At 38.8% G+C, this 25,157-nt stretch overlaps 6 protein-coding genes across 7 annotated transcripts; 2 read left to right on the top strand and 4 right to left on the bottom strand.

The window, feature by feature from the left end:
• Positions 1 to 1,199: 1,199 nt before the first annotated feature.
• Positions 1,200 to 3,060, bottom strand: LOC110763045 (large ribosomal subunit protein uL22y). Its single transcript, XM_021965784.2, has 7 exons — positions 2,933 to 3,060; positions 2,703 to 2,739; positions 2,478 to 2,518; positions 1,923 to 2,153; positions 1,730 to 1,832; positions 1,577 to 1,644; positions 1,200 to 1,440 (listed from the first exon to the last, which is right to left on the bottom strand). The coding sequence occupies exons 1-7, from the start codon at positions 2,933 to 2,935 to the stop codon at positions 1,372 to 1,374; spliced, it is 552 nt and encodes a 183-aa protein (XP_021821476.1). The 5' UTR covers positions 2,936 to 3,060; the 3' UTR covers positions 1,200 to 1,371.
• A 678-nt stretch (positions 3,061 to 3,738) lies between these two features.
• On the top strand, positions 3,739 to 6,407 carry LOC110763036 (SWI/SNF complex component SNF12 homolog). The gene is made up of 2 exons (XM_021965771.2): positions 3,739 to 5,437; positions 6,048 to 6,407. Exons 1-2 carry the CDS (start codon positions 3,882 to 3,884, stop codon positions 6,115 to 6,117), a joined length of 1,626 nt encoding a protein of 541 aa, XP_021821463.1. The 5' UTR covers positions 3,739 to 3,881; the 3' UTR covers positions 6,118 to 6,407.
• Positions 6,408 to 8,300: 1,893 nt separating this feature from the next.
• Positions 8,301 to 10,176, bottom strand: CYP94B1 (cytochrome P450, family 94, subfamily B, polypeptide 1). Its single transcript, XM_021965916.2, has 2 exons — positions 9,333 to 10,176; positions 8,301 to 9,121 (listed from the first exon to the last, which is right to left on the bottom strand). Exons 1-2 carry the CDS (start codon positions 10,114 to 10,116, stop codon positions 8,373 to 8,375), a joined length of 1,533 nt encoding a protein of 510 aa, XP_021821608.2. The 5' UTR covers positions 10,117 to 10,176; the 3' UTR covers positions 8,301 to 8,372.
• A 3,352-nt stretch (positions 10,177 to 13,528) lies between these two features.
• On the bottom strand, positions 13,529 to 16,524 carry LOC110763162 (SAP domain-containing protein). The gene is made up of 6 exons (XM_021965928.2): positions 16,305 to 16,524; positions 15,315 to 15,360; positions 15,063 to 15,189; positions 14,704 to 14,774; positions 13,950 to 14,056; positions 13,529 to 13,749 (listed from the first exon to the last, which is right to left on the bottom strand). Exons 1-6 carry the CDS (start codon positions 16,422 to 16,424, stop codon positions 13,714 to 13,716), a joined length of 507 nt encoding a protein of 168 aa, XP_021821620.1. The 5' UTR covers positions 16,425 to 16,524; the 3' UTR covers positions 13,529 to 13,713.
• Positions 16,525 to 18,113: 1,589 nt separating this feature from the next.
• On the top strand, positions 18,114 to 20,701 carry KING1 (SNF1-related protein kinase regulatory subunit gamma 1). Its single transcript, XM_021965872.2, has 6 exons — positions 18,114 to 18,406; positions 18,848 to 19,020; positions 19,153 to 19,335; positions 19,421 to 19,696; positions 19,958 to 20,121; positions 20,210 to 20,701. The coding sequence occupies exons 1-6, from the start codon at positions 18,220 to 18,222 to the stop codon at positions 20,505 to 20,507; spliced, it is 1,281 nt and encodes a 426-aa protein (XP_021821564.1). The 5' UTR covers positions 18,114 to 18,219; the 3' UTR covers positions 20,508 to 20,701.
• Positions 20,476 to 25,091, bottom strand: EXO70F1 (exocyst subunit exo70 family protein F1). 2 transcript variants are annotated; one of them, XM_088253360.1, is made up of 2 exons: positions 22,788 to 25,091; positions 20,476 to 21,406 (listed from the first exon to the last, which is right to left on the bottom strand). In XM_088253360.1, exon 1 carries the CDS (start codon positions 24,739 to 24,741, stop codon positions 22,795 to 22,797), a length of 1,947 nt encoding a protein of 648 aa, XP_088109486.1. In that variant the 5' UTR covers positions 24,742 to 25,091; the 3' UTR covers positions 20,476 to 21,406; positions 22,788 to 22,794. The 2 variants fall into 2 exon arrangements, with proteins under 2 accessions (XP_088109486.1, XP_021821553.1); XM_021965861.2 differs by lacking the exon at positions 20,476 to 21,406 and adding an exon at positions 21,575 to 22,003.
• Between the last annotated feature and the right edge of the window lie 66 nt (positions 25,092 to 25,157).

The raw sequence follows: 25,157 nt of genomic DNA, 5'->3' as shown, positions 1-25,157 counted from the left end.
GGTTGGTGCATGGAAGATTGATGTCCCCAAGTTGGATTTTATAGAGGGAGACGACGGCGTAGGCTAAGCAGCGCGAGTTAGCAACTAGCCACGACTGACAAGGACTTGGTGTTGCACGTTAGCAAGTTTTGTTAGGTTGTTCCTAAAATGCGCCGGTGGGTGTTTCATAATGAAGGAGGGGTTGCGGTTTTAGTTTTAGAGAGGACTTGACTTGAAGGGGTTTGGTTCTTCAAAGATCAATCTAGTGGGGGTTTTGTCTTTTTGTACTTGCATTTATGCTTATAGAAGTGACAAGGTTTTATATGGAACTTAAGAGCAACAACTCAACTTATGTAAGGAGGCTCCTCCTAAGCCCTATTGCCATGGACCCAAGTCTTGGTTTCAACCTATTATGTTTTGGCAAGTGGAATTTGGTTGATTGGATTTCTTAAATTGATAGATTTTTATCTTTTTTTTTTAATTTTTAAGTGGATAATGTTAACGTATTTCTCACGCGCACAATAGTAATTATATAGTGATACTTCAATTAACAATTTAGAGTTATCATCGGCACACAAACTGATTATAATATATTGGATATGTATAATATATTCATTACACACAAATTGTATGTATAAACTATGCATTTGTGGGAGTTGAATAAATTTGATAGACTAATTACTTATGTATTTACAAGGATATTTTGTGAAGAGAGTTGTATTATTATTACTATCATAATTAAACAAAGAATTTAAGAGCTTTTATGGAATCATGATGGGTTATGTGTTTGTGATTTATAGTCATGGATGTATTATAAAATGTGCACGTGAAGGTACAAAGTGTATTTTCTACGACTTATAATGTTTAGTGAGTTTAAGTAATGAGTAAACAATTATTAACTCAACTCACTAACATTGTTATACACTTGACCAACTTCATAAAGATGCAGCCTATATTAAGGCACACCTCTCCAACAATTTTCTCTCTTCCCATGATTTTTCTTAAATAATTACTCTTTTCTTTTTAGCTTTTATTGCTAATTCTTCCCGTCCTCCCTTCTTATCTCCCACTTTTTCCTCTATACTCTAGCGAAAAAAATGAAAACTAAAAACTAAAATTGAAATGGTTATCAAATGGGCTCTAAAGGTATCACTATCAATCAAAGTATCTATCGTCTTCAGTTTGCAGTCTCGAAACATTGTACTCAGGGCAAACGGAGCTTGAAGGAGTCTAAACAAGTTTCACATTTTCATATAAGATCCAAGAAACAATACAAGGACCATAACATTTCCGACATGAGGTTTAACAGAACCACAAGGTTCTCTTGCTACTGATGACAAGAAAGAAAAGAAAAACCCCAACTCATAACATCTTAAATTAGGTCATCATTGTTTAAGAAGCAGCACCACTGCGTAGAGTTCGACCCTTCTCTGCTTTCCTACTCGCCAGCTGAGTCTCAGGCTGCATAACCAACAAACAATGTAATAACGTCAATGAGGGAATCTTAAGTAATACAACTATACTCGCAAAATCTGATGAATAAACAACCCGGAACCTTTTCCTAGTTAAAACAGGTAACGAACAAATATTCAATTACCTCTTTCTTGACAGGCTCCTCCTTTTCTGACAAAATCAACTCAATATGGCATGGAGATGACATGTAAGCTGCCAAAGGAATTTAAATGACACTATTATGAAGGTTGAAACACTTAAGAAACTGTATGGTACTCGGGAGGTTAGAAACACTCACGATTAATTCTCCCATGAGCACGGTATGTGCGGCGTCTTTGCTTCTGGGCTTGGTTTACCTGGATATGAGATACGTAAAGCGAATCCACATCCAAACCTTTCACCTAGAGAATATGTCAGCAGAAAACATACATGCTGTAAGCATACATATGTTAAACAGTAGTGACAAAAAAACAAATATAAGTACAACATACCTCTGCATTACTCTCAGCATTCTTAAGTAAGTCCAGAATAAACTTTGCAGATTTAACAGGCCACCGTCCCTGTCCATTTGAATGGCGATTCTTAGCCTGAGCAGTTCGCCCTACTCCACGACAAAAGCGACGGAATGGAATGGCTTGCTTGTGGACCAAAACATCCTCCAAATACCTTTTAGCCTTGATCAAAGGCAGCTTGCGAATAGCATGGGCAGTCTCTCTTGTGTTCTGCAGAGAAAAGAAATGATAATTGCAGCAATATATTGCAGGAACTTAGCAGGTGAAAACGGAAGTGTTGGCCAACAAACAGTTATATATATAAAACCAAAAAACCACATAGAAACACTTCTAACTTTTTAAAGCACTTCAAAAATAGCTATCACAAGATGATATAAAGCAAGAATGAGAGCAACAACCAAAAAAATATGATAGCCTAACAACTGCGAACATATATGACAACCCACATTGTATTCATTAGAATAATTGGCACAGAAAATTTCATCAATCCTGTTCCCGTCAACCCCATATGTACATCAAATTTCGTCTCCGTACCTTAAAATGCACTCGGAGATCATTGCCCCTTGCTTTGCAGGCTGATTTAACAATTGCAGAACAATACAATTATTAGATTTTGAAGAAACCCTAAACAATTAAAAAAAATGCAAACTTTGAATCTCAAACTAAACTCTGCTCAGCTACCAAACAAAAACTTAATTAACACTAAATGCGAAGAAACCATTAGTTTTAAAAAATTAAAATATAATAGCAGGTACTTACATTTGGTATGGTTGTCTGGCTCTCTCGAATACTTCACCTGAAAAAAAAAAAAAAAAAAAATCACTTCAATCCAACACTCATAAGAACTCAAAAACCAAACTAGTTACGCAACCAAAGGGAAGATTTTTATTTCTGAAGTGATTTCTTCTTTGATGTCAAAAAATAAAACCTTGTTCCAATTGCATTGCTTTCAGAAACAGGAACACAAGAATCAAATCCAAACAACTCACCATGGCTGCTCCCACAGGCTCTGCTAAGATTTTCCTTCCCAGCTCGCAAAGATAAACGAAGCCAAGGGTTTTAGAGAGAGAGAGAGAGTAGGGTTTTTTACCAACTGCTAGTGGGCTCGAACTTTTTATTTGGGCCAGAACCCACACTAACACTTGCAACAAATGGGCCTTTTAAATTGGGCTTTCCTCTAATATTGGAATTTACCCACGTGCTAATCTAACAAATATATAGCCAACCACTAGATTCCCGCCACGCGTTAACAATTTTACAGGCCATCGTTTAAAAAAGGGCACTTTTGTAACTTCAGCAATTGCAGAAAGCCGCAGAGGAAAGAGAGAGAGAGAGAGAGAGAGAGAGAACTGGTTTTAGCTCCGGTGCCGATCTGAAAGCTGCGAGGAGGAGAAGCAACAAAAGCTTTAGCAATAAGTAAGGAAATGTCGTTTGGTTAATTATTTGCTTATCTAATTCTCGTCGTATGTATTTTACTTCCTACTTCTCCTTTTCTTCTTTTATGAATTAATTAGCGTCTGAATTCTGGTAAAGAAGATTAATTTGAATTAGCACAGCCTGTATAAGCTTTGAACTCACCAGCTCTTCTGTCAGTTTTAAATGCTCAAATTGGGTTCAAAGTGCGCTGCTTTTGATTTTTGAATTCTGGGTTTTGCTTCTAAACTTAGGGTTTTATATTCTTCCACAGAAAAAAAAAGCGGGGCTTCTGCAAATTCTTGCTGGGAAGTTTGTGCCTGCTCAATTGGAGCTCTTTATAGGTGTAAATATCGTGAATTGTTTATTAGCTGGAGGAGAAAGCTTGGTAGGGGCCAGACCCAAGTTTGAATTTTTTTGTTGGCATATGGAAGTTTGGGGGTTTCAGAGGTTTGAATTAGGGTTTTATTGGTTTTTGATGGAATAGTTTGGTGTTAAAGATTGTGTTTTTAGATAACCAAGTCGATGAATAATAATAATCAGGCCAAGAATGTGGGGGTGCCACCCCATTTTGGCAATTCTGGGGCAGTGCCACAACCTATGGCCATGAACCACCAGCCTCATCTTCTATCTCAGTCACAGCCTCAGACTCAAGGTGGGTCTCATTTTCCGGGTCACTTTCAGTTGTCGGAGCCCCAAGCGCAGGCACTTGCACAGGCACAGTACGTGAATGCTCATGCACAGGCCCAAACTCAAGCTGCTCATGCCCAATTTGTTCAGTTGCAAGCTCAAGCTCAGTCCCTTGCCCAGTTGCATAGTTCCAATACTAGTAATGCTGGTGCTGCTTCACCCTCCATAGCAACGCCTAGCACGGGCTCTGCCAAGAGGGCTAACCAGAAGCCACCTTCTCGGCCTCCAGGTTCATCTAATGCCAACACTGCTTCACCATTTAAAACCATGGAGCTCACCCCAGCTGCTCGTAGAAAAAAGCGGAAACTACCTGATAAACAAATACCAGACAAAGTGGCTGCACTTCTGCCAGAGTCTGGTCTCTATACTCAATTGCTTGAATTTGAGGCTCGTGTTGATGCTGCTTTGGCAAGGAAGAAGATCGACATCCAGGAGTCCCTTAAAAGTCCTCCTCGTGTTCAGAAAACAGTTCGAATTTATGTCTTCAACACCTTTGCAAATCAGACGCAAACAACTCCTGAGAAGACGAATGCAGAACCCCCTTCTTGGTCACTGAAGATAATTGGGAGGCTATTGGAAGAGGGGAATGATCCTGTGGTGGCTGGAATGACACAAAAATCAAGGGCAAAATTTTCATCTCTGTTCAAGAAGATTACCATATACTTGGACAAAAGCCTCTATCCAGATAACCATGTGATTTTATGGGAAAGTGCTCGTTCACCCGCTCTTCATGATGGCTTTGAGGTCAAAAGAAAAGGGGACAAGGAGTTTAATGCAATAATAAGACTGGAGATGAATTATGCACCTGAAAAATTTAAACTTTCCCTGGCTCTGAATGAAGTTTTGGGAATTGAGGTAGAGACACGGCCCCGAGTTATAGCTGCTATTTGGCACTATGTGAAGGCCAGGAAATTGCAGAACCCAAATGACCCCACTTTATTTGTGTGTGATCCACCTCTTCAGAAGGTTTTTGGGGAAGAGAAGATGAAGTTTTCTATGGTTTCACAAAAGATATCTCAGCATTTAACTCCACCACAGCCTATAAATATAGAGCATAAGATAAAACTTTCAGGAAATTGTCCAGCTGGAACTACTTGCCATGATATACTGGTTGATGTACCTATGCCATTAGAGAAGGAGATGTCTGCATTCTTGGCAAGCACCGAGAGGAACAAGGAGATTGATGCTTGTGATGAATTGATTTGTGCATCTATCAAAAAAATCCATGAACATCGTCGGCGGCGGTCTTTCTTTCTTGGGTTCAGTCAATCTCCAGCAGAGTTCATTAATACTTTGATTGCTTCTCAGAGCAAGGATCTGAAGCTTGTTGCTGGAGATGCTAGTCGTAATGCGGAAAAGGAGCGGCGCTCTGATTTCTACAATCAACCCTGGTAAGCTTCTACTCTGCATTTTATGCTTACACTTTTTATGTGTTTCTTTTGTATTCTTGCTTAGTGGGATTATACTGCTCAAATAACTTCATGTCACTATTTAGAGCTTGCCAACTAAATACAGTTTGATTAGAGAAAACTAAGATGGGCCAGTTGCCTTTCAGTTCTTGGATTTCTATGGTAACCTTTATTTATATAAAATCCCTAGGTTTACCTAGCGTTTGTATTAGTAATACAATCCCTACTCAGTGAGCGTAACTTCAACATTTAATACTGTATCTTCTATTTTGAAATAGAAATTCTCCGCATCAATTTGAAAAAAGAATTGTAATTCACAGTTTCTTGGTCTGATATATAAACTAAGCTGCCTAAAATGTCTTGAAAATATTGCAGAATTTAATTTTCTGTTGGTCACTTGCCCCTACAGTATAAGATTTACCAATTCTAGCAGTATATGATGTTAGTTTCCCTACATATAGCAAATCAGATATGCTAGGACTTCAACCTTTGTCATGGAAACTGAATAGAGTCAAGGCATTATACGTATAAATTAGGAAGTTTGCCATCATTTTCTCAGAATTAATTTCCATTTTGGTGTTTCTTTTTTCAGGGTTGAGGATGCTGTTATTCGTTACTTGAACCGTAAGTCGGCGGGAAGTGATGCTCCCGGAAGCACTTGAAATAAGGAATTGCCTAATTTTCAATAAATGGCAGTAGTGTGTTTTCCAAAATATCTAGGTCTAGTTGTTTCCTCTCATGTTTATTTCGTTTCTCGAATTCAATCTTTTCCCTTTTTATTAGGAGAGTATTGAAATACTGTAGACAGAAAGCGTACGTTGAGTACCTTTCTAGTAGAAATTCTTCTTAATTGTATTAGATTCATGATGATATACGACCACCTGTGGAAAGAAAAATATATATATTTTTCTTTTTTATTAATGGAAAACATAATATTGTTTCTTTGCCTGAATTTTGCTTGGTGATGCTTAGTGTCTGGACTTGTGGACCTTTTTCTTGTGTTATGGCTGAAAGACTTGAAACACATGGGTTGAGGGTGGTGTTTTTTGTTTTATGGGGTCAATTATTGTACATGGTAAAGGGTTCAATTATTGTACATGGTAAAAGGTAAAAGGTAAAAGTAAAAATTTGTAGTCTTGCATTCCATTATAAGAAGAAAAAACTTTATGCAAAAGCTTCATCCCCCAACTCATCTGCTCTTGGATGCCCATAATTTTGACGTTGTGTGTCCCAGCATTGGCTTGACGTTACATGCCAAATACTGCACACATACGGTACCAGGCCCCTCGGTCAGATGTCATGTACATTTCAGAAGATTGAGTGGATTTTGCTTTTTGGTACAAGAATGGAATCTGCTTCTAATTATTGACCCCAAAAAAAGAGCCCTAATTTTCACGTGTGCGATTGTTGTATTTGTTCGTTTAATTCTAAATTACTAATCTAATTTATGGAAAGGGAATTCAAACTCAGGCGAAGGAGAGCATCTCCAGGAGAGTCTCCAAATTTTAGCTAAATTCTAGTTAAAATAGCTAGAAAGCTATTATAGCAAACCACTTAAAAAGTGTTTTCTCCGGCAATGTTTTCTATTTTGACTAATTTGAAATATTTTATTATTATTTTCTCTTTCTCTTTCTCCCTCTCTCTCTTGTAAATCAAATATATTTAAAAAGAAAAAGTAGAAACTCAACCTCTCAAATGCCTCTATCTTTCTCCCCCTTTTCTCTCTCTCCTCCTAGTCAAATGCTCTCTCCTCCTTGCTAGATGTAGAGAGCCAAAAATTGATTCTCCAAAATAAAGAGCCAAATAGGGAGTATGTTAGAATGAGAATTTTCCTTCTTTTTAACTCAAATATCAAGTCACTTACATATACACATCGCACTCGACGTCAAATCAATCAGACTCAAACATGGCCTGGGAAAGTTTATATCAATGGAGGACGGTCAATCATTCATCCACGAGGAAAGTAGATAGAACTCCCAAATATGAATTACACGTGGCACCTACCCATTTGCGTTGTCCAGTCAGGTGAAATCTATTGATAATGTTGTAAACTTGTAGCTCTCTAAAGATTCCACATGGGTTTTTGTGGCCATCCAAAGCTCTGCTTGCTGAAAATGAGATGAACATGGATCTTGGAACTCCGCTGTAGAATTTTCGCTTCATCTAAATTGGGGTTTGTACCTTGTACTACGTCCCGTATTTATGAATTGAATTTCAGGTTCAGTGGGTAAAAAGTTTTAAAAAGCCAGTTCAGATTGGTATATTCTTCTGAAACGAAGAAAGCACGTTGTATTGTAGCTGCAAATATATTTGAACAGAGCTCCTCCACATGCACGTATATGCTGTCTAGTCTGCTACTCGACTTCTACTTACATTATTAGTTACATGCAGCCTAGTTTGGGAGCCACTCTTGTGACACTTCACATGTATGCCGCTTTATTCATACGCGCTTTGATTTTGATTTTGATTTTTTTTTTAAATTCCTTTCTTTCTTTTTTCTCTTTTGGTATCAAATTCGATCAAGATTAGTTCAAATTCAAGTTGTTCAGCATGCCGGAATTTAACCTAAACCTATTGGAATCTTTGATCTTTAGTTTGCATATGTCAAATTGATTTACAATGTGTGGGGCTTTAGCTCAACTGTATAAGTTTGGACTTGAGTTTATTTGAACTGAAAAAGCAAGTTAAACTCGTGTAACTTCTTAAAACGAACCATTTATGCAAAATTTACATTGTTATAATTGTCATTTTCCAAATACGTGATTTTGTATTTCAATAAATTTAACTAACAAAAGAAGAGGTCTCAAGTTTGAATTCCATCGTTAATGAAAAAAACAAAAGCTAACAAAAAAAGTACAAATGTGCACAAATATTGATTGATTATATGAGTTTACATAGAAAGTTTTGTATTGCCATTCTAATTTATTTTTCGAACCAAGACCTTCAACCCACCAGCCATGTGAGCCGTCAATAGAGGAACAAAAACCGGCTGGTCCTTCTCACAAACCGGTTTGATCTCAAACCGCCTCAACACCGAAGCCATCACATACTTCATCTGAATAAAAGCCATTTCCTTGCCAAGACATACCCTTGGACCGGCCTGAAAAACCGGATACTTGTATGGACTGATGGATTTCAAAACCCCACCATCATCACAACCGGGTTCTATATCAAACCACCGGTCCGGGTTAAACTCAAACCGGTCTTTGCCCCACAACTCCTCCATCCTCCCCATCCCATATGGAAAATAAGTGACTCTATCCCCCTTCCCAACCCAAGTACCATCTGGCAAAACAGTGTCCACCTCAGCATGCTTTGAGTCCCATGGGACTGGTGGGTAGAGCCTCATAGACTCACACAAACAAGCCCTCAAAAACCTCATTTTTAGTAAATCCTCGAAACCTAATTTTTCAGTACTAGTGTCTTGTCCTAGTACGTTTTCAACTTCATTCACAATCTTTTGGTTTATGCTTGGATGCCTGCTGAGCAACCAAAAGAGCCACGTCATGGCTGCTGATGTGGTGTCTCGTCCAGCTAGTATGAAGCTTATGACCATGTCTCTTACCACTTCGTCGCCATGCCCTGCTAATAACAAGCGTGACAACATGTCATGGCTTTCACATCCTTCATCTTTTTCAAGAATCTTCTTTTTGTTTTGGATGATTTCTGCAACAAAATCAAATCAAAGAATCAACTATCAATGGCCAAGGAAACCTAAAGCGACTGGTATTGAATAATAATCTACAATATCTAGTATTTTGTCGATATGTGGTCGATATTATTAAAAATTGGCAAAATATTGATACCTAGAACCATGAACAATCTTTTTTTGGTCGAATAAATAAATAAAACTCAGGATATTATGGAAATTTCATACCATGAACAGAGACATGAACGAGTTTAACAGCTTCCTTGAGCTTGTTTTCCGACCCAATGTTCAAAGCACGCTTCACCTTCCACATCAAATACAAAGGAGCCGTGGCACGCCTGGCACTTATCTCGGAAGCACAGTCAAAAGCTTCCACAAGAGGGGGCACGGGTTGGGTCAAGTCCAAGCAAAATGGGTCGGATCCCAGAGACACCTTGCACACAGTGTCAAAAGCAAACCTCCTCAATATCTCCTGTAATTCCAACACACTTTTGCTCTCTGCAGCTTCCTCCAGCAGTGGGATAAGTCGGTGCTCCACTTCTTCTTCAAGAGTCTTCACCACAAACTCTCTCAGTGACTTTGTGCTGAACTCGTGGCTCGCGAGCTTGCGCTGAGTGGACCACAAATCGCCGTCCACGTTGAATATGCCGCAGCCAAGAAGATCGCCAAGGAATTCAGTTAGCGGTTTGCCTTTAGGGAAGTTTGTGAAGTTTGTTTTGAGAACGTGCTCCACGTTGGATGGATTCGCCGTCACAATGGTACGACGTGCACCTATTCGGTTCACGACTATGGTTTGTGACGGCGAGTTTGAGAGAAGACTGGTGTACCAATCAAGAAGGTTGTGCTGGTTCTTGTAGAATGAGATTAGGCAACCAATTATGGGATAGGAAGGAGGGCCATGAGAATTGATCAAAGGTGATTTGGGTAATTTTGTATGAGATTTTCGGATGGTTTTCAAGAAGTAGAGAAGGAACAAAAGTAGAGACCAAAGTACGAGGAGAGTGATAAACATGGCTGCCTTGATGAGAAACCTTTGGTTTGGAAATGAGAGTTTTTGAGTATGAAGGATGAGGGTCAAGAAGAGGGGTATTATATATATGCGTAGGTGTAGACTTTTAATAGTTTATTGTCATAAATTTGTGAGGTCTCCACTCAAGCGTAGCTATAGGGTCTACATCTTGCGATAGTGAAGCCGTCCCTACTCTACTTGTATAAAATGTGCAACAATAATAATAAGTCCTTTTTTATAAAAAAAAAATAAAAATTAGGTTTTTCCCTTAAAACTCTTTTTTTAATACCTAAAACATATCGTATTTATTTTTCGTGACTTAAATCCGATTACTAAGATCCAACTAAATAAGTTTTGTTAAAAAAAACTTGATGTTTTAGATTTTTTTTTCGAATTTCTAAAATAAGCTATAGATTACTTTTTTTAAATAAAAAAATACATTTAACATGGTATTAGAGTTGGTATTGTTTTGAATTCATTGCCAATTCATGTCTATTTGATTCAGTAAACTATGCTTTAAATGAAAAAAAGGAACGTCCCCATTATACTTAACATATTATGTGAATGCTAATGGGTCTTAGCTTAGTGGTAGAAGTGTTGGCATGCATGCTAATGGTATGCGGTTTGATTTTCATGGCACCGTGTGGGTGAGAGAATACTCTCCTTTCCCTTCCTATGACCAAAAAAAAAATGTACATATACTATGCAAATAATGTATCCAGTAATTTTCCTATATCATACAACAATGTAAATAATTAGTTACCTATTATGGAATAATGCACATATATGTCATTTTAGGTTATAATTATAATGTACTTACAAGCATTTATCTATTTGTGTGTACCTACTAGTCACACGAACTATAGGAGGTTTGAAGGGGAGTATTTGAATTGTCTCATATAAGTAAATCAAATTACATAGACACATTTTATCCTACCATTCATCCGATTAAAAAATTTAATTTTACTTATAAGTTGTATTTTTTGTGGAGTATTGTCTAGAGTTTTTAAATTGTAAGAGCCTATTTCAATATGACCATTTTAAAAACCCAGTTGTTTTTACACCTGTGTACGTACTCTAATATATATATATTATAAATTTTATATTAAAATACACAAAGAAACATTAGATGTCTCACGTATTAGTTGATACGATCATATAAAGAATATGACGAAAATAGTAAAAGTATTTTCAAGACTCGTGTATGCTCTTCAAATATAGAGGTTCAGAACTCAATAGTTTATCATAATTATGAAGTTTTTTTTATGATTGTGATGTAAAGAGTAATATTGGAAAGTTGACATAAAAAGTGAATAGAGAATCTCAAATACGCACAAGAATCACATGAATTTCGTAGTTTTATAGAGTTGATTTTTGGAGGTGGGGGCAGTGAAGGACCATACATATACGATATATAGAAGCTCTTCATAGCATTGGCTGTGAGATATAGTAATCACCAGAGTTTGACCTTAATTTGAGTAATTAAATTAGCAACGTACGTGCCACACAATAATTAATATAGAGAAAACACTTGCATGGTTAGTAGCTTTGGTATTTACTTTACTATAATATCATCAAATCAATATTCAAAGTAGTCTCAAAGATTTTGAGTCTCCACCTTTCAAACACAGACTCGAAATTCTCCATCACATTCTGAGTTTTGACTTCGTCGTATAAAGTATCAATTCAAATGGAAAAGAAGAAGAAGAAGAAGAAGAAGAAGAAAATATGAAAAAAAAAACTGGCCTACCTATTATTAAACGTGGCTTTATTCTCTGCCGAAATATAAACAAACCCACGTGGAAATTATTAAGCACGTTTATGTTTTCCCAAAGTGGAACTAGCACTTGGAGAACTATTATCAACCGTTCAATTCAGACGTGCCTTATCTTGTTTGGTTTACTTTCTCAGCATCACAGATACCATTAGGTAATGAGACAACATCAACAAAGATTTTCCAGGTCCAAGCCAAACTTGTTCTTTAATTTAGAATAATGACCTTCAAATTCAGTTATTTTTAAAACAACTCATAATTTGAGGCCGGACTTGTCTATCTCAGATTATTTGAATAATACACACCGTCCAGTTAAAATCTATCATAAATTTATACATGGTCATTACAAATTAAAATTCAATGAGCATCTCCAAAAGCTTCAACCGATTTGGGAATATAATAATACGGCATATGGTCATGTGTGAGCCAGCTCTTCATTTTGTTTGGTGGGAAACTAGCTTTGAAGCTGTTCCTCTTTATGGCTAAAGATGTCGACACAATTGTCAGTCTCATCTCATTTTCTCTCTTCATTACAATAAAGTAACCAATCATCAAGTAATAGTGTTACACCATCCAATCATTTTCCTCCAATATCATCAATTCGGCGCCCGTATTCCCAATGAGGACAAGCCTCAAGTAGGTTCCACTTAGGCTTAGTTTGAAAAATCGAAACCATGTTTATAACTTGAAGCTTCGATAAGTCAGATTCTCTTCTCAAATAATAGTGAACCAGTTCAAATATGAAGGGACCTCCGCAGTGTGCTGCACCGTCCAAGCTGCGAAATACCAATCATTGATGTACGTGGTTTGATATTTTTTTTATGTAAATTAACGGCTCACTCACCACTGTTTCACACATTGCAAACGTGGATTAAGTCACTTAGTTACCGCAGAATGTCTACTCTTCTACAGAGTTCGATTTAATTCACGTGAAAATCCTAATAAAGACAAGAGGTCGATTCTCCCTCCCCCGTCCCCTTTCTTTTTATATTTTGGGTTTGAGGAAAGTTTGAATTGAATCCGTCGTGGTAAGTGACGACAAGTTGGGAGTAGCATAACTTTGAAGCATAGTTTTATGTATTCTTTTATATTATAGTTTTATGTATATTTAAGTCCATATCCATAAAGAGAAGCTTTCTGGGACCCTTGCATAAATTATTGTGATAATTCAGTTTGTTTGCAACTACTCCGTTCTGGGGCCAATTGCATCTTGCAGCTGGTTTGGGTTACGGGCTCTGGGCCCATAGGGCTAGATTGCATATCTCACAAAATTTGTCCTCTCCGCTCTCTCTTACTTCTTTTTTAGTGCTTTTATTTACACCCTCTAAACTGCCGAGCACACTCATTTCTCAAGATTTTAGCAAAATGTTTCAACATTTTCATTAGCAGCAGCTTCACACCATGGCCAGATTCGTTGCTAAAAACTCTCCCAATTCCCATGCAGCCCCTGAAGGAAGCAAAGCATCTCTAGCTTTCACCACTGATTGAAGAGATGAATTCCTCACACCAGTTACTGTTTTAACTTCTAATCGATAAGAACATGTATGCAGTTCATTACATTGGGAAGTTATGCTATAAAACAAGCCAAATGTAATTTATAGAACACGATGTCTTGACCAAAAAATTTATAGAACATGATGATACAAAATGCATTTCTCAGTCTCTAAGCTTGTCATTACCATTTTAAATGATCGAGAATTCGAGCTTACATCATTCCTAAGTTACAGATATAAATTATATATAAAAAAAAAGCCAACCACTTTCCTTCCCCTAGAAGAGTACACATACAGAAAACAGAAATTGATACCCCACCATCTGAACTGCGATCAACTAGAGCTTTTCAGTCGTGCAATCAACTCATCCTGCAAGCATTATTTCATGGATGAATAAAGTCAGATGAAGGTTTTGTCTCTGCTAATAACAACTAAAACAATAATAATAAAGCTATCGTATCTGAATTGCCAATGGTCCACACACCATAAACAACCCAATTTGGTTCATATATAAATAGGTCCTTTAAGTATATACTTAAGAGTTGAGATTAGATTGTCTTGATACTTGCCTTCTTTCCCTTTAAAGAAAGACCTTTAGCCTTCAGAAGGGCACGGAGCCTCTCTACAGTTAACCCCTGGAAGTCCCTACTAGATGCTTGACTGCTGCTTGATCCCTCTGCATGTTACAGCAATTACAAACTCAAATAAGATTAATAAATATCATTCATTTTCTGGGAAATTCAAAAGAATTAAGCATGTCCAACAGATAATCAGAAAAAAGCACTTGAATTTAAGAATCATAGGGTCCTCCAATGAAGAATGAACGGCTCGACCCACTTTACATAGAAATTACAGATACAACTCCATCTATAGAATGCGATAACAAAATCAGACATGTCAACACAAGCAACCAAAATTCAATCAGTATCATGATTTCACGTTGTACACACAAGTAATAAGACGGCAGAACCTTTGAAATCAAAACTGTACAAGAATTGCATTAAAATAAAAATCCCTACTCCACAACAATCAGTTCGATTAGTCATCATCTCAAACCACGATGAAACCATACAACCATGCAATTGGCCATAAATTTCCACCGTTCACAAGCAATAAACTTGATAAAATTTCAAGGTGAGGGCTTTACAAGATAATAAAATTATGAACAAGACACATTAAAGTTTTTTATTTGGTCACCGGCAAATAGAAACATTAAAGTTAAAGCATTAAATATAGACTTCAAGGGACCATTACACCAATACACTTACAAATGAGTGATGTTTGTGCAATCGCTAATGCAATATAAAAACTATAGAAACTTACCTTGTCGAGAACTACTTTGACTAGCGGCTCTCTTAGCTGAAGTTCTGCTATCCAAAACTCTTTCAGCAACCCTAAATGATAAAAGATAGCAGGTAAATGAGACTGCACACAATCTTCTTTACCAGGTCCAGTTAAGACTGAATACAATGATAAATACACATATGAGTAATTAAAAAACTATAAACCAAGGAATGGTAAGTTGGTAACAGACATTGTCATTTGCTAGTAACAACAGTCTATGACCTGAAGCCTACAACTAAACCCTCACAATAATTTGGTCATTGGAACAAAAACACAGAAGTGGATCTTGTCAAGAAAATCCATACATCATTCATCCCAAAAGCAAAAGGTAGTCCTACCTCTTTCTAGAACCTTCAGCTGCAACTGCACCCTTCACATCCTTTGAACTGGAATCTCCCTTCTGTTTCTTAAGTGTAAGTGATCTAATCAATATGTTTTGTTGGTTTGTCTGTATATGTTGATCCTCTGGACAAACAAGAGCAAGTTGTCAGGTCAGAAGTGGAATAAACTGAATATAGAGTGCTAGTCTCGCATTTATTGTTTTGGAGCAAAATAAATGAATTTTCAAAAACTTAAAAGCACATGTAAACCTGGGGGCGATGTGTCACGGACACAAACATACACGCGCATCCCACCCTGCAAAAGTTTTTCATAATGTAAGCAAAAGAACAAAAATGAAGCAGACAAGAAGATCATTTGTCCACGTATATGCTCAAATCATTCAATAATTTCTAAAAGCACTTGTGGCTTGTCAGTATCCAAATGAGTGAAACACAATAAGAAATGCATCACAGAGAATTTGTTTCTTGAAACACAGGCTTGATCGAACTGACTTCTCATATTAGAGAGCAAAGCTAGATACAGAAAATTATAACAACCACCTATAACTTTAAAAATTTTAATACTACTTCCGGCATTGGTAAGTTATTGTTATCGGTAGTAGCTAACCCAGCCCACCTATAATGCTCTCCATTCTACGGAAAAGAAACAGACTTTGATGTAATTGAGAAAAAATGAAGCAGACACATGATCCATGCTCGCACAACCACATACAATGTACATTGATGCAATTTGAATCAATAGTTGTACCATGCATACAACATGCGAATTGGCACATTTCCCAAATCAAAATATAATTTTTCCACATATGCAATCAATAGGGTCTACTTAAATCTAGTTCCCCATGTAAAGTTTAAAACCCAATGAGTAATTCAAGTACAAGCCACTATTTTTGTTCCTGAATTATAAAATTACACCAAGTTTACTCACAATCAACTACATAAAAATGCAAATACAAATTATACCATTCATCTGAACCCAAACCAACTTAAAAATCGATAAAAAAGAAAATCAAAATTGAAGTCTATACTTCTGAATTCACTTCCTAACAAGTGTAAAACCCTAACAAAACTACAACCCAAATGCTCATTTTCAGTCTCGGTTTACATCAAAACCATGTTAACTGCCACCAAACCCTATCTGCAAAATCACAAACCGATGAATTCAACACTTTCCCACAATATATCGGCAACCCAACAAAAAAAAAGCGAGAAAAAAAGGAAAGGAAACGAGAGGGTCACCGGATTTGATGAGAGGAAGGTGGAGGAGAGGAGGCCGCGAGAGGGAAGGTTCTGGAGGAACTTAAAAGCGCCAGAAGCCGTCTGATTTGAATCAGAGGGCTGAGAAGAGGAGCCCTCCATGGCGGGTGAACAAGCCTCGGTAACTATTCACAAAGGTAAAGCGAGGGAGGGAGTCAAATCAAACTGGTTTGTGAGTCTGTGAGAGTCTTGGCCGCGTGTGTGTGCTTAAGACTTGGATTCGTGACCGTACTCGGTTTCTCTACATATTCGGAAGTGGGGGCCGCCATTGAAGTAATTATTTTTGGGTAAATACCACGAGGTGTCCTCACACCCGAAGGGTGAGATTAATCCCCACCCAGAGTTCAGCTAGTTCTTGGCCACAAAGTAATTTGGCAATACATTTTGGGAGGAAAAATAACTCATAATGGCTTGTTTGGTATCCTACTTGGATCTAATTTTATAAACTCAAAAACATATTTTAAGTCCAAAGTCACAAAACCTGTTTAGTATGCCCATTTTTAAAAACTCAAACTCATGAAAAACTCAAAAACACCCCATTAAAAACAAAAAAAGTGAGGTTTTATAGTTTTTTTTTCTCTCTCTCCTCATCTCTATCTCTCCTCCCTTTCTCATATCTCTCTCTCTCCTCCTTCACTCCTTTTCTTGTGTTAATTTCAATTTATAAATTTCAGTTTGGGAAGTTAGGGTTTCTGATTTTTTTATTTTAATTTCAATTTTTTTTAGATCTTAAAAATGGTTTGGAGTTCAATACCAAACAAGTTTCTAGATCTTAAAATCACTAATGAAAGCTCATGTTTTTAAAAAGAATCATAGTTTTTTAATTTACTTTTTAAAATATAATACCAAACATGACCTAAATTTCTAACTCAAAAATTGGAATTGTGAAAATGGATCAAATTGTAATGTTCTTTTTTAAAAACAAGAATTGAATTATGATAGTAAAAACAATCAAATTACAATGTTGTGGGCTGTTTTGTACCATTTTATTATTCAGTGTGTTGTGTTTTATCATTGTATTCCGACTTATAATGCTGGGTTGAAATGAAAAATATCACTAGACTAATAGCTAGTTATTTTTGTTTGTGTTTACCATTGATGTGCGGTACAATCCCGTGTTATAGAAAAAATGAACCGCACAATGGCTAGGGCTGTGATAACCCGGAACGAAGGCCCGGGTCATCAACGAGTCAAGTTGGGCCAGCTCAAACCCTGACTGTATGAGTCACGGCCCAATAGATCTGTACTAGTGGTTTAGACCTATCCAAAATTTACCCAAAAACCGTAGAAAGCCCAATATGGAAAGGTTGACGATGGCCCCGGCATAAAGTAGGTCGACGCTCGCCCACTCATCGACTAGTAACCGTCAACGGTCAACAACAAAGCTACACTCTAGTAAACAGCAACCACGTGTTCCCCATAACGTCCACGTCACCAGTTAGTCCTCAAACCCAGGTGCGCAAAGTGCGCTACGGCGCAAGATAGAGTCGCCCACCAGTGTGGCCAGCATTGAAAACCGGATAAGAACTTTACCTAAAACAATCAAGCGAATCGGATATACATTACCAAAGCCAGCACCTCGTTTATTGAAGTCCGAGTCAATCACGAACTATGCCCTCTCATCATCACAGCTCTCCACGTGTCCCAAAACAGTCCCTCTCTCACTAAAAGTATTTAATTCCAACGGTCCTGATTTATTTTGCGCGATGAGGAGAGTGATGGGTATGATATTTGGTTAGTTTGGACGTATTTGGCGTGGCTTTCAGTTTTCGTAGTTAAATATTGTCTGTGTGTGTCTGATTCTGAGTAACAGAGAGAGAGAGTTCTAGAGAGAGAGAGAGAGAGAGAGACAGAGACAGAGACAGAAAATTGTACTTTGTGTGCGTTGAGAAAAAAAATGGGTGTGCCGGCGACGACGACGATGGGGGAGAGTGAGAGCCCTCGGAGCCCAGAGGCAAAGCTTGGGATGCAAGTAGAGGATTTGTGGGACGTGCAAGAGCCACAGCTAAGTCCAACTGAAAAGCTCAATGCTTGCTTTGAGAGCGTCCCTGTCTCTGCCTTCCCTCCTGCTCCTTCTAATCAAGGTACCATCTTTACAGTACATACATACATACATACATCTATATACAAAATTACGATACATACATGCATACATACATACATAGATTTTCACATTTGGGTTTGATTGATTTATGCATATGCTTGTTGGGTAACGTTTTCTTGGCAGATAACATTTATAGAAATTGGATCATGTTAAAAATTTTGTTATATGTGTATATGGTGATGAACAAATGATTAGTTAATAAGAATTTGATGATTATGAATGTTATTAGAAGAAGAAAACAAATAATTAATAAAGAAAAGTAAGACAAATCATGTTCTGTTGGAATTTGATGAAGGTTCTGGAAAATTTGAATTATTATATTGAGGATTGGAAATTAAAAACCTTTTTGTTTGCCTCATAACAACCATGATTGATGTGTGTGTATTGGATTATTAACATTTTAAACGTTTGTTGTTTTCAGTGATTGAGATAAAGTCAGACACCAGTTTAGCTGAAGCTGTTAAAATCCTGTCCCAACACAAAATTCTTAGTGCACCAGTGGTGGATGTCGATGCGCCTGAGGATGCTAGCTGGATCGACAGATACATCGGTATTGTTGAATTTGCCGGGATTGTTGTGTGGATTCTGCATCAGGTTAGCTTGTGGTTCGAAGCTCCTGCATTGAAACATCTGCTCATGTTACTAAAAATGCATTTTCTTTTCTCATGTGCCCACAAAGTCATATTTGACAAGTTGAAAACATGATGTTTATGTTAATCTTGACAGTCAGAACCTCCATCTCCGAGGACGCCGACCAGTCCATCGAGTGCAACCGCGATTGCCGCAGCAGCTAATGGACTGAAAGGTCTTGATATTGCAGGATTGGAATTGGGCTCTGACTTTGCTGCAACAACTGCAGGAAGTTTCTTTGAGGCTTTGACCTCATCTGAGTTTTACAAGAACACACAGGTCATACTATTGGCATAAACCTCAGCCTCAGTAGCATAAGCCTTACTTTCATTCCCATGATATGTATTAACGTTTGAGCTTACAGGTTCGAGATATCTCCGGGTCCTTCCGCTGGGCTCCATTTCTTGCTTTGCAAACATCCAATTCCTTTCTCACCATGCTTTTGCTACTTTCCAAGTACAAGATGAAGAGCGTTCCTGTGGTTGATTTGGGTGATGGAAAGATTGATAATGTCATCACACAATCTGCGGTGATTCACATGTTGGCTGAATGTGCCGGACTTCAGTGGTTTGAGAGCTGGGGAACCAAGAAACTATCCGAACTCGGTCTTCCCATGATGACTGCCGATCACATTGTCAAGGTGCATACTTTTTACGCTTGCAGCATTTGGTCTTCCTAGATAATTTTAATAGTCAGAGAATTTAGTAAGGTTGGGTGCACAAGAGAAGAAAAACCCTCGAGAAGTTTAAGTTGTCGTATTAGACAGTTGCTTCTGCTAGCCTCAGTATGTTTCCAAAAGTTTTTGATGATCCATTAGAATTCTCTCTTTCAAACACAACGACATCCTGTCAGCATGTTTACTTGTTGTCATTTCTTTAAATTCTTTAATGTTCTGGTGCAGGTATATGAGGATGAACCGGTGCTGCAAGCATTTAAGCTGATGAGGAAGAAGAGGGTTGGAGGGGTACCTGTGATTGAAAAGGGTGGTAGCAGGGCCGTAGGTAATATAAGCTTAAGAGATGTTCAGTTCTTGCTTACTGCACCGGAAATTTACCATGACTACAGGTTCGTAGCGAAAATGTGTTCAGAATTATTCATAAAGAAGTTTAGTTGCTATGTATGCCTGGATCATTCATTTGACATTTTATGACAGATCGATCACGGCGAAGAACTTCCTGACGGCTGTTGAAAAGTACCTAGAGACGCATCATGAAGTCTACCCAATGTTGAGTACCATGGTTACGTGCAAAAAGGATCACACAATCAAAGACCTAATTCTGATGCTGGACGCCGAGAAGATCCACAGGGTATATGTTGTGGATGATGATGGGAATCTGGAAGGAGTCATTACACTCAGGGACATCATCTCAAGGCTAGTTCATGAGCCCCGTGGCTACTTTGGTGACTTTTTCGATGGTGTTCTGCCTCTCCCCCAAAACAGCAGAGTTTAAGAGAAGAAGGCATCAAGAACAACACTTCTGACATTTCCACAAAAGCAAATGAGTAACCCTGTCTTGTATTGTTTTGTTTTGCCCCGTGCGTGTAATTAGTGTTTCTTCGGTTTGACAGGGTTTAGCTTTCTGTATAAATGTTGTATCCACAAGCCCTCCCCCAAGCGAGCTTTTTTGCAGTAACAATCGAATAATCAAGTGCCTAATGTCTTCGTTATACTATAAATTTACCCCCTAGTGCTGAGATATGCCCTTGTCACTGCTAGCTAGCAGTTCGCAACTTTCTGGTATGAAAACGAATCAGCCAAGTTTGGACTTTTGTCCATGTTTCCAAGCAAGAAGCCCAACTTATCTTGTATTGCCCTAGAAATAAAAGTTGAAACTTCTCTCAATGTTGCATCTAACTCCAATCTGCATGGACAAGGCTATTAGGTGCTGATATATTAAACGCTATTAGAAGAAGCCAATTTCAGGTTCATGGAGATAAACGGGTATATCATTGTTTTGCTATTCCTGGTCAATCACATTTAGATAAACGGGTATATCATTGTTTTGCTATGCCTGGTCAATCACATCCCACTATGTATGATAATCAGTGTTTGCTATCTCCATGATATACAAGTTTCTTCTCTCGGACATGGCACGTTTGTAGGTTGCACTTGCAACATAGCAAGTGGGGTTCACTGTTCCAATCAGTTGGGAATTGAAAACGGTGTTGTTTTTGTTTCCTGTAGGACCTTTTGCTATCGAGCCTTCTCTCTCATCATCCACCTAAGCCAAATAATTGATTGAATTTGAATGGATGGACACTCTACCCTCTGAAACATCATGTTACCTCCCATGTGTGTCGTTTCCATCTTCATTGTGCTCGCAAACGTCAAGACATATCAAGTGGTTCGCTGTCATGTGCAAAAAATGAGAGATTGAAACAGGCGAAAACGCCAACGGATCCATAGCTCAGTGATAATAGAGCATTTGTAACGACATTGAAGACTACTTGAAACATTTTTTTAATGCTTTTTTTTTTCCAGTGTTTATTTTTATTTCTCTCCTTTGCCCTCCGATACTAGAAAACTGAAAACTCACTCTACACTATAGATGAAATAATGCCTTGCAGAAGCCAAATAGAGCAAAAAATCCAAAACCGGCAATGTTTCCAACTTCATGCCACATGAAAACCAAGATGGGAAAATTCGCCATCACACAAGCAGTTGCCACTAAACACTAACAGCAAAACTGGCCATATGCACTAAATTTGTAATTTTTCTCTCTTTTCTTGGCTGTCTTTTTGTCGGTGTCTACCTAAAAAGCTTGAATCGAATCACTCCCCTACAGAGAAAAATCATTGACATCTTGGTTATCATTGCATCTGACCTTTCACCAATTTGCTAACCCTAGATTGTAAACTGTCATTGTCCGCACAAACAATCGATAGTCGATTTCTTAACACACATTCTCAAAAACTTCCACTTCATCCATCAATGGCTTCAATGATCCTGTAAATAAGTTCTTCATTTCTCAAAGAAAATTAGATGAGCTAGAAAACTTCACGATCTTCCCTATGAAACCATGCTCTATATAGGGTATGCTAATTCAGCAGCAAGGAAATTGCTACTCTAGCCACCGCGTCAAGTATCAATCTTGGAAATTTAGAAGTGAATTAAGTGATACCTAATTCCTAACAATGCCTCCACACAATTCCAAAAACTCATTAAAAGATGAGGAAATTGTAATACCAAAGTTAATTATTGCCCCCAAAAACCCTTCTGTTTGTTAATTTTTTTTCCTAAAAGTAAAAAGGGTTTGAAAGATTGATAACTTCGCAGAAAACCATTCAAACCCTCAAGCAATTTCTCAGTTCATGCACAAGCAATTGTCACTCATGTTTAGAGGGGAAAATAAATTTAAAACTGTAATGATACATGTTTCTGAATCTTTGTGTATATCAAATTTAATATTTTACAGCGACGGTTTTAGTTCTTCTTCCGCACTCAGATAACATACAAATGTCGCTGGCGATCATGGCAATCAAATACATGAACCATGAAAAAAATCCATGCATAAAAAAAACTAAAGTCTATAAAAACATGTACAAAAATCATTACAGCAAAAGATAGGAGGGGTTGGAAAATAGCTTTCACAAAAACCTGTGTTTATAACATTAACACCAGCAGAATAAATAGGTATCATCATCAAGCTACATTCTTTTTTTTTTTCTTTTTCAACATTAGAACTCTGTTCCAACTTCCAACTAGTCCTTGATAAAAGCAAAGGGTTTACCTGTATTCTATGTACTTTTTCTTCTCAGATGGTGTAGAACACCTGGAGTCCCCTCAAACAAATCCAACACATAGCCCTCCAAATCATCTGCTGTGTACTTTATATACTTCCCAGCATGCCTTCCACTCTCTAGCTGACTCCCAAACCTCCCCATAAACGACCTGTAAGCCGGAATCACCTTCTCTGATATAGATATCCGAAGCTCCTCCCGAAGTTGAGCATCGGGGACCTTCCAAGCTGTCTGGATCCTATAGATTTCTTCAAAGTTTGCATTGAAATTCTTAAACCTCTCCTTCAAAGCCATCTTTGAAGCATTACTCGTGCTCCCACCAATTCCTTCATCTTTCAAACAAGACAAGGCCTTACTCCAAGCAGCTCTAAGATACCCAGTAGCATACTGGCGTACCTGGCCACGGCGCTTGCGAACCCATTGATCTCCCAAGAGCTTTCTAATCTCAGAATCCTTCACTTTCTGCACTATGTACAGAATGTTATTCATCAAAAACACACACTGCATTGCTCCATCATCATAAACCCTAGACTTCTCCTCGAGATTGGACTCCAAATTCGAAATCAACAACAACAACCTATGGCCTATCGGGGACATGCTTTCTATACCCAAATCATCATTTGGCAGCCCTTGCAACCTTTGTAACTCTTCTTCACCAGTATCCAAAAGCGAGTTGAGAGTATGACTATAATCAACCAACAATCTAACATAGTTCATGACATACCGAGTAAGCGGATGAATCTCACCGCTTAGCATTGGTTTCTTACTGGCCTCGCTCTGAACCGCATTCTCAAACTCTGCAAAGGTCCCTTTGGCTGCATCACCAAGCTCATCCAACACTCCCCTGGCCTCAATAACCACATATTCATCAGTCACCATTTGCTGCAAGTCCGGCAACACATCGGCCATGGCATCATACATATCAAGTATTCGAAACAACTTCTCCGGCGACCTTCGACCAATGGCTACCGCCTGTCCAAAACTCAACAGCTGCATAATACACCCTTTAGCAGTCTCATTGAAGCAAATCTCCCTAGTCTCATCAGTCCCCTCAAAAATCTGATCACAAAGCCTCTTTTCTCCGGTTAGCAAAACCCTAACGCCGATTTTCACAGCTTGTATCCACTTCTTCATTTTCTCATCCAAAGACTTCCACTCAATCTTCTGAACCTCCTCAATGCTCAGCTTCTCAACCCCAAGAATCACTAAACACTCGTCCAAAGCGTCACGCCTGACACTGCTATACACCTGGATACACTCCTTTTCGTAACCAGACCGGATCATACGCTCGGCGATCTCCTTCAGCTCGACGACGGCATCGGGATGTATCAAATCCACGTCTGTGTCGCCGAGGCTGCCGCCGCGCTCGTGGAACCGGCCAGCGTCTCGGTCCTCCTCGCCGAAACTCTCGAATTCTTCGTAGATTTCTCCGTCGTTTGACGCGAACGACAGTGAGACCCTGCGGATCGAGCCGTAAAGCCGGTCTAAGTCGAGCGGGACTGTGTTTCGGATCAGAATGTGGCGGAACTCGTCCTCGAGCCGGGTCATCGCGATTTGGAGCGCGTTTTCGGCCCGGTCCACGAGTTCGTTATCGGACCGGACCGAAAGCCCCTCCATGAGAGTGAGGATCTCATCGACGGCCGATAAATACTCGCCAGACTCTTCCGGCTCCTCCCAAGGAACCGAGTTTCTGTGAGCTTCGGAATTCGACTCCCACCGAAAAATCACCTTCTCGGCGGCCTCGAATCGGTCGTTTTCGGCCTTCGAATCCTCGCCGTTGATCAAATCTGTGATGTTGGATAAGCGGTTGTCGAAGCTGGAGAAGATCAAGAGCATGTCCTCGCGTACCTCCTTGGGGGTGTTGAGGCTCTTGACGATCTGCTGAGCCGTGGCGAGGACCCGGTCCTCGCCGCCACCACCTATGCTCGTGGTCGTGGTGGTCATTTGGGAGGCGTTTGGGTTCTAGGGTTAGGCTGGAGATGAGGTGTTGTTTGGGAGTGGGGATAAGGGAGCACCTATTAGGATTTGGATTTGGCAAAACTGGAATTAAGGGAGGCGGAGACCATTCGGTGACGGCAGAGTTGGTGATTTTGGGGGTGTTCGGCTATGGGTTTAGGGCTGTTCGTCTCTCTTTTTTCCAGTCTGCAACTGAAATGACCAAACTGTCTGTTTGCTCTGGCTTTGGCCGGCTGCTTTGGGTTGTGCTGGTTTTTGGACAAGGAAAAAGAAAAGAATAGGAAAGAGGAGTGAGTTACGGGAAACTCCTCCTTATCAAACTTTGGGAGTGCTTGAATGGATCGGCTGCGGTGTTGTGCACTGATGCTAACCTGCGGTTTAGTTTCTTTTCCTTACCCATTTTT

This window comes from Prunus avium, chromosome 5 (genome assembly GCF_965620075.1).
Source record: "Prunus avium chromosome 5, drPruAviu1.hap1.1, whole genome shotgun sequence".
Classification (NCBI taxonomy): Eukaryota; Viridiplantae; Streptophyta; class Magnoliopsida; order Rosales; family Rosaceae; genus Prunus; species Prunus avium.
This window is presented reverse-complemented; position numbering and strand designations above follow the sequence as displayed.

Coding starts and splice junctions, on each gene's coding strand:
- EXO70F1 (XM_088253360.1), bottom strand. CDS start 24,741: ATGACCACCACGACCACGAGCATAGGTGGTGGCGGCGAGGACCGGGTC.
- LOC110763045 (XM_021965784.2), bottom strand. Junction 2,154..2,477: donor ATCTCCGAGTGCATTTTAAG/GTACGGAGACGA, acceptor TTTTCTCTGCAG/AACACAAGAGAGACTGCCCA. Junction 1,645..1,729: donor TGCTCATGGGAGAATTAATC/GTGAGTGTTTCT, acceptor TTCCTTTGGCAG/CTTACATGTCATCTCCATGC.
- KING1 (XM_021965872.2), top strand. CDS start 18,220: ATGGGTGTGCCGGCGACGACGACGATGGGGGAGAGTGAGAGCCCTCGG. Junction 18,407..18,847: donor TCCTGCTCCTTCTAATCAAG/GTACCATCTTTA, acceptor TGTTGTTTTCAG/TGATTGAGATAAAGTCAGAC. Junction 20,122..20,209: donor GAAATTTACCATGACTACAG/GTTCGTAGCGAA, acceptor ATTTTATGACAG/ATCGATCACGGCGAAGAACT.
- CYP94B1 (XM_021965916.2), bottom strand. CDS start 10,116: ATGTTTATCACTCTCCTCGTACTTTGGTCTCTACTTTTGTTCCTTCTC. Junction 9,122..9,332: donor CGTTCATGTCTCTGTTCATG/GTATGAAATTTC, acceptor ATTTTGTTGCAG/AAATCATCCAAAACAAAAAG.
- LOC110763036 (XM_021965771.2), top strand. CDS start 3,882: ATGAATAATAATAATCAGGCCAAGAATGTGGGGGTGCCACCCCATTTT. Junction 5,438..6,047: donor GATTTCTACAATCAACCCTG/GTAAGCTTCTAC, acceptor TTCTTTTTTCAG/GGTTGAGGATGCTGTTATTC.
- LOC110763162 (XM_021965928.2), bottom strand. CDS start 16,424: ATGGAGGGCTCCTCTTCTCAGCCCTCTGATTCAAATCAGACGGCTTCT. Junction 15,361..16,304: donor CCTTCCTCTCATCAAATCCG/GTGACCCTCTCG, acceptor AAACTTTTGCAG/GGTGGGATGCGCGTGTATGT. Junction 13,750..13,949: donor TTTCTTTAAAGGGAAAGAAG/GCAAGTATCAAG, acceptor TAATGCTTGCAG/GATGAGTTGATTGCACGACT.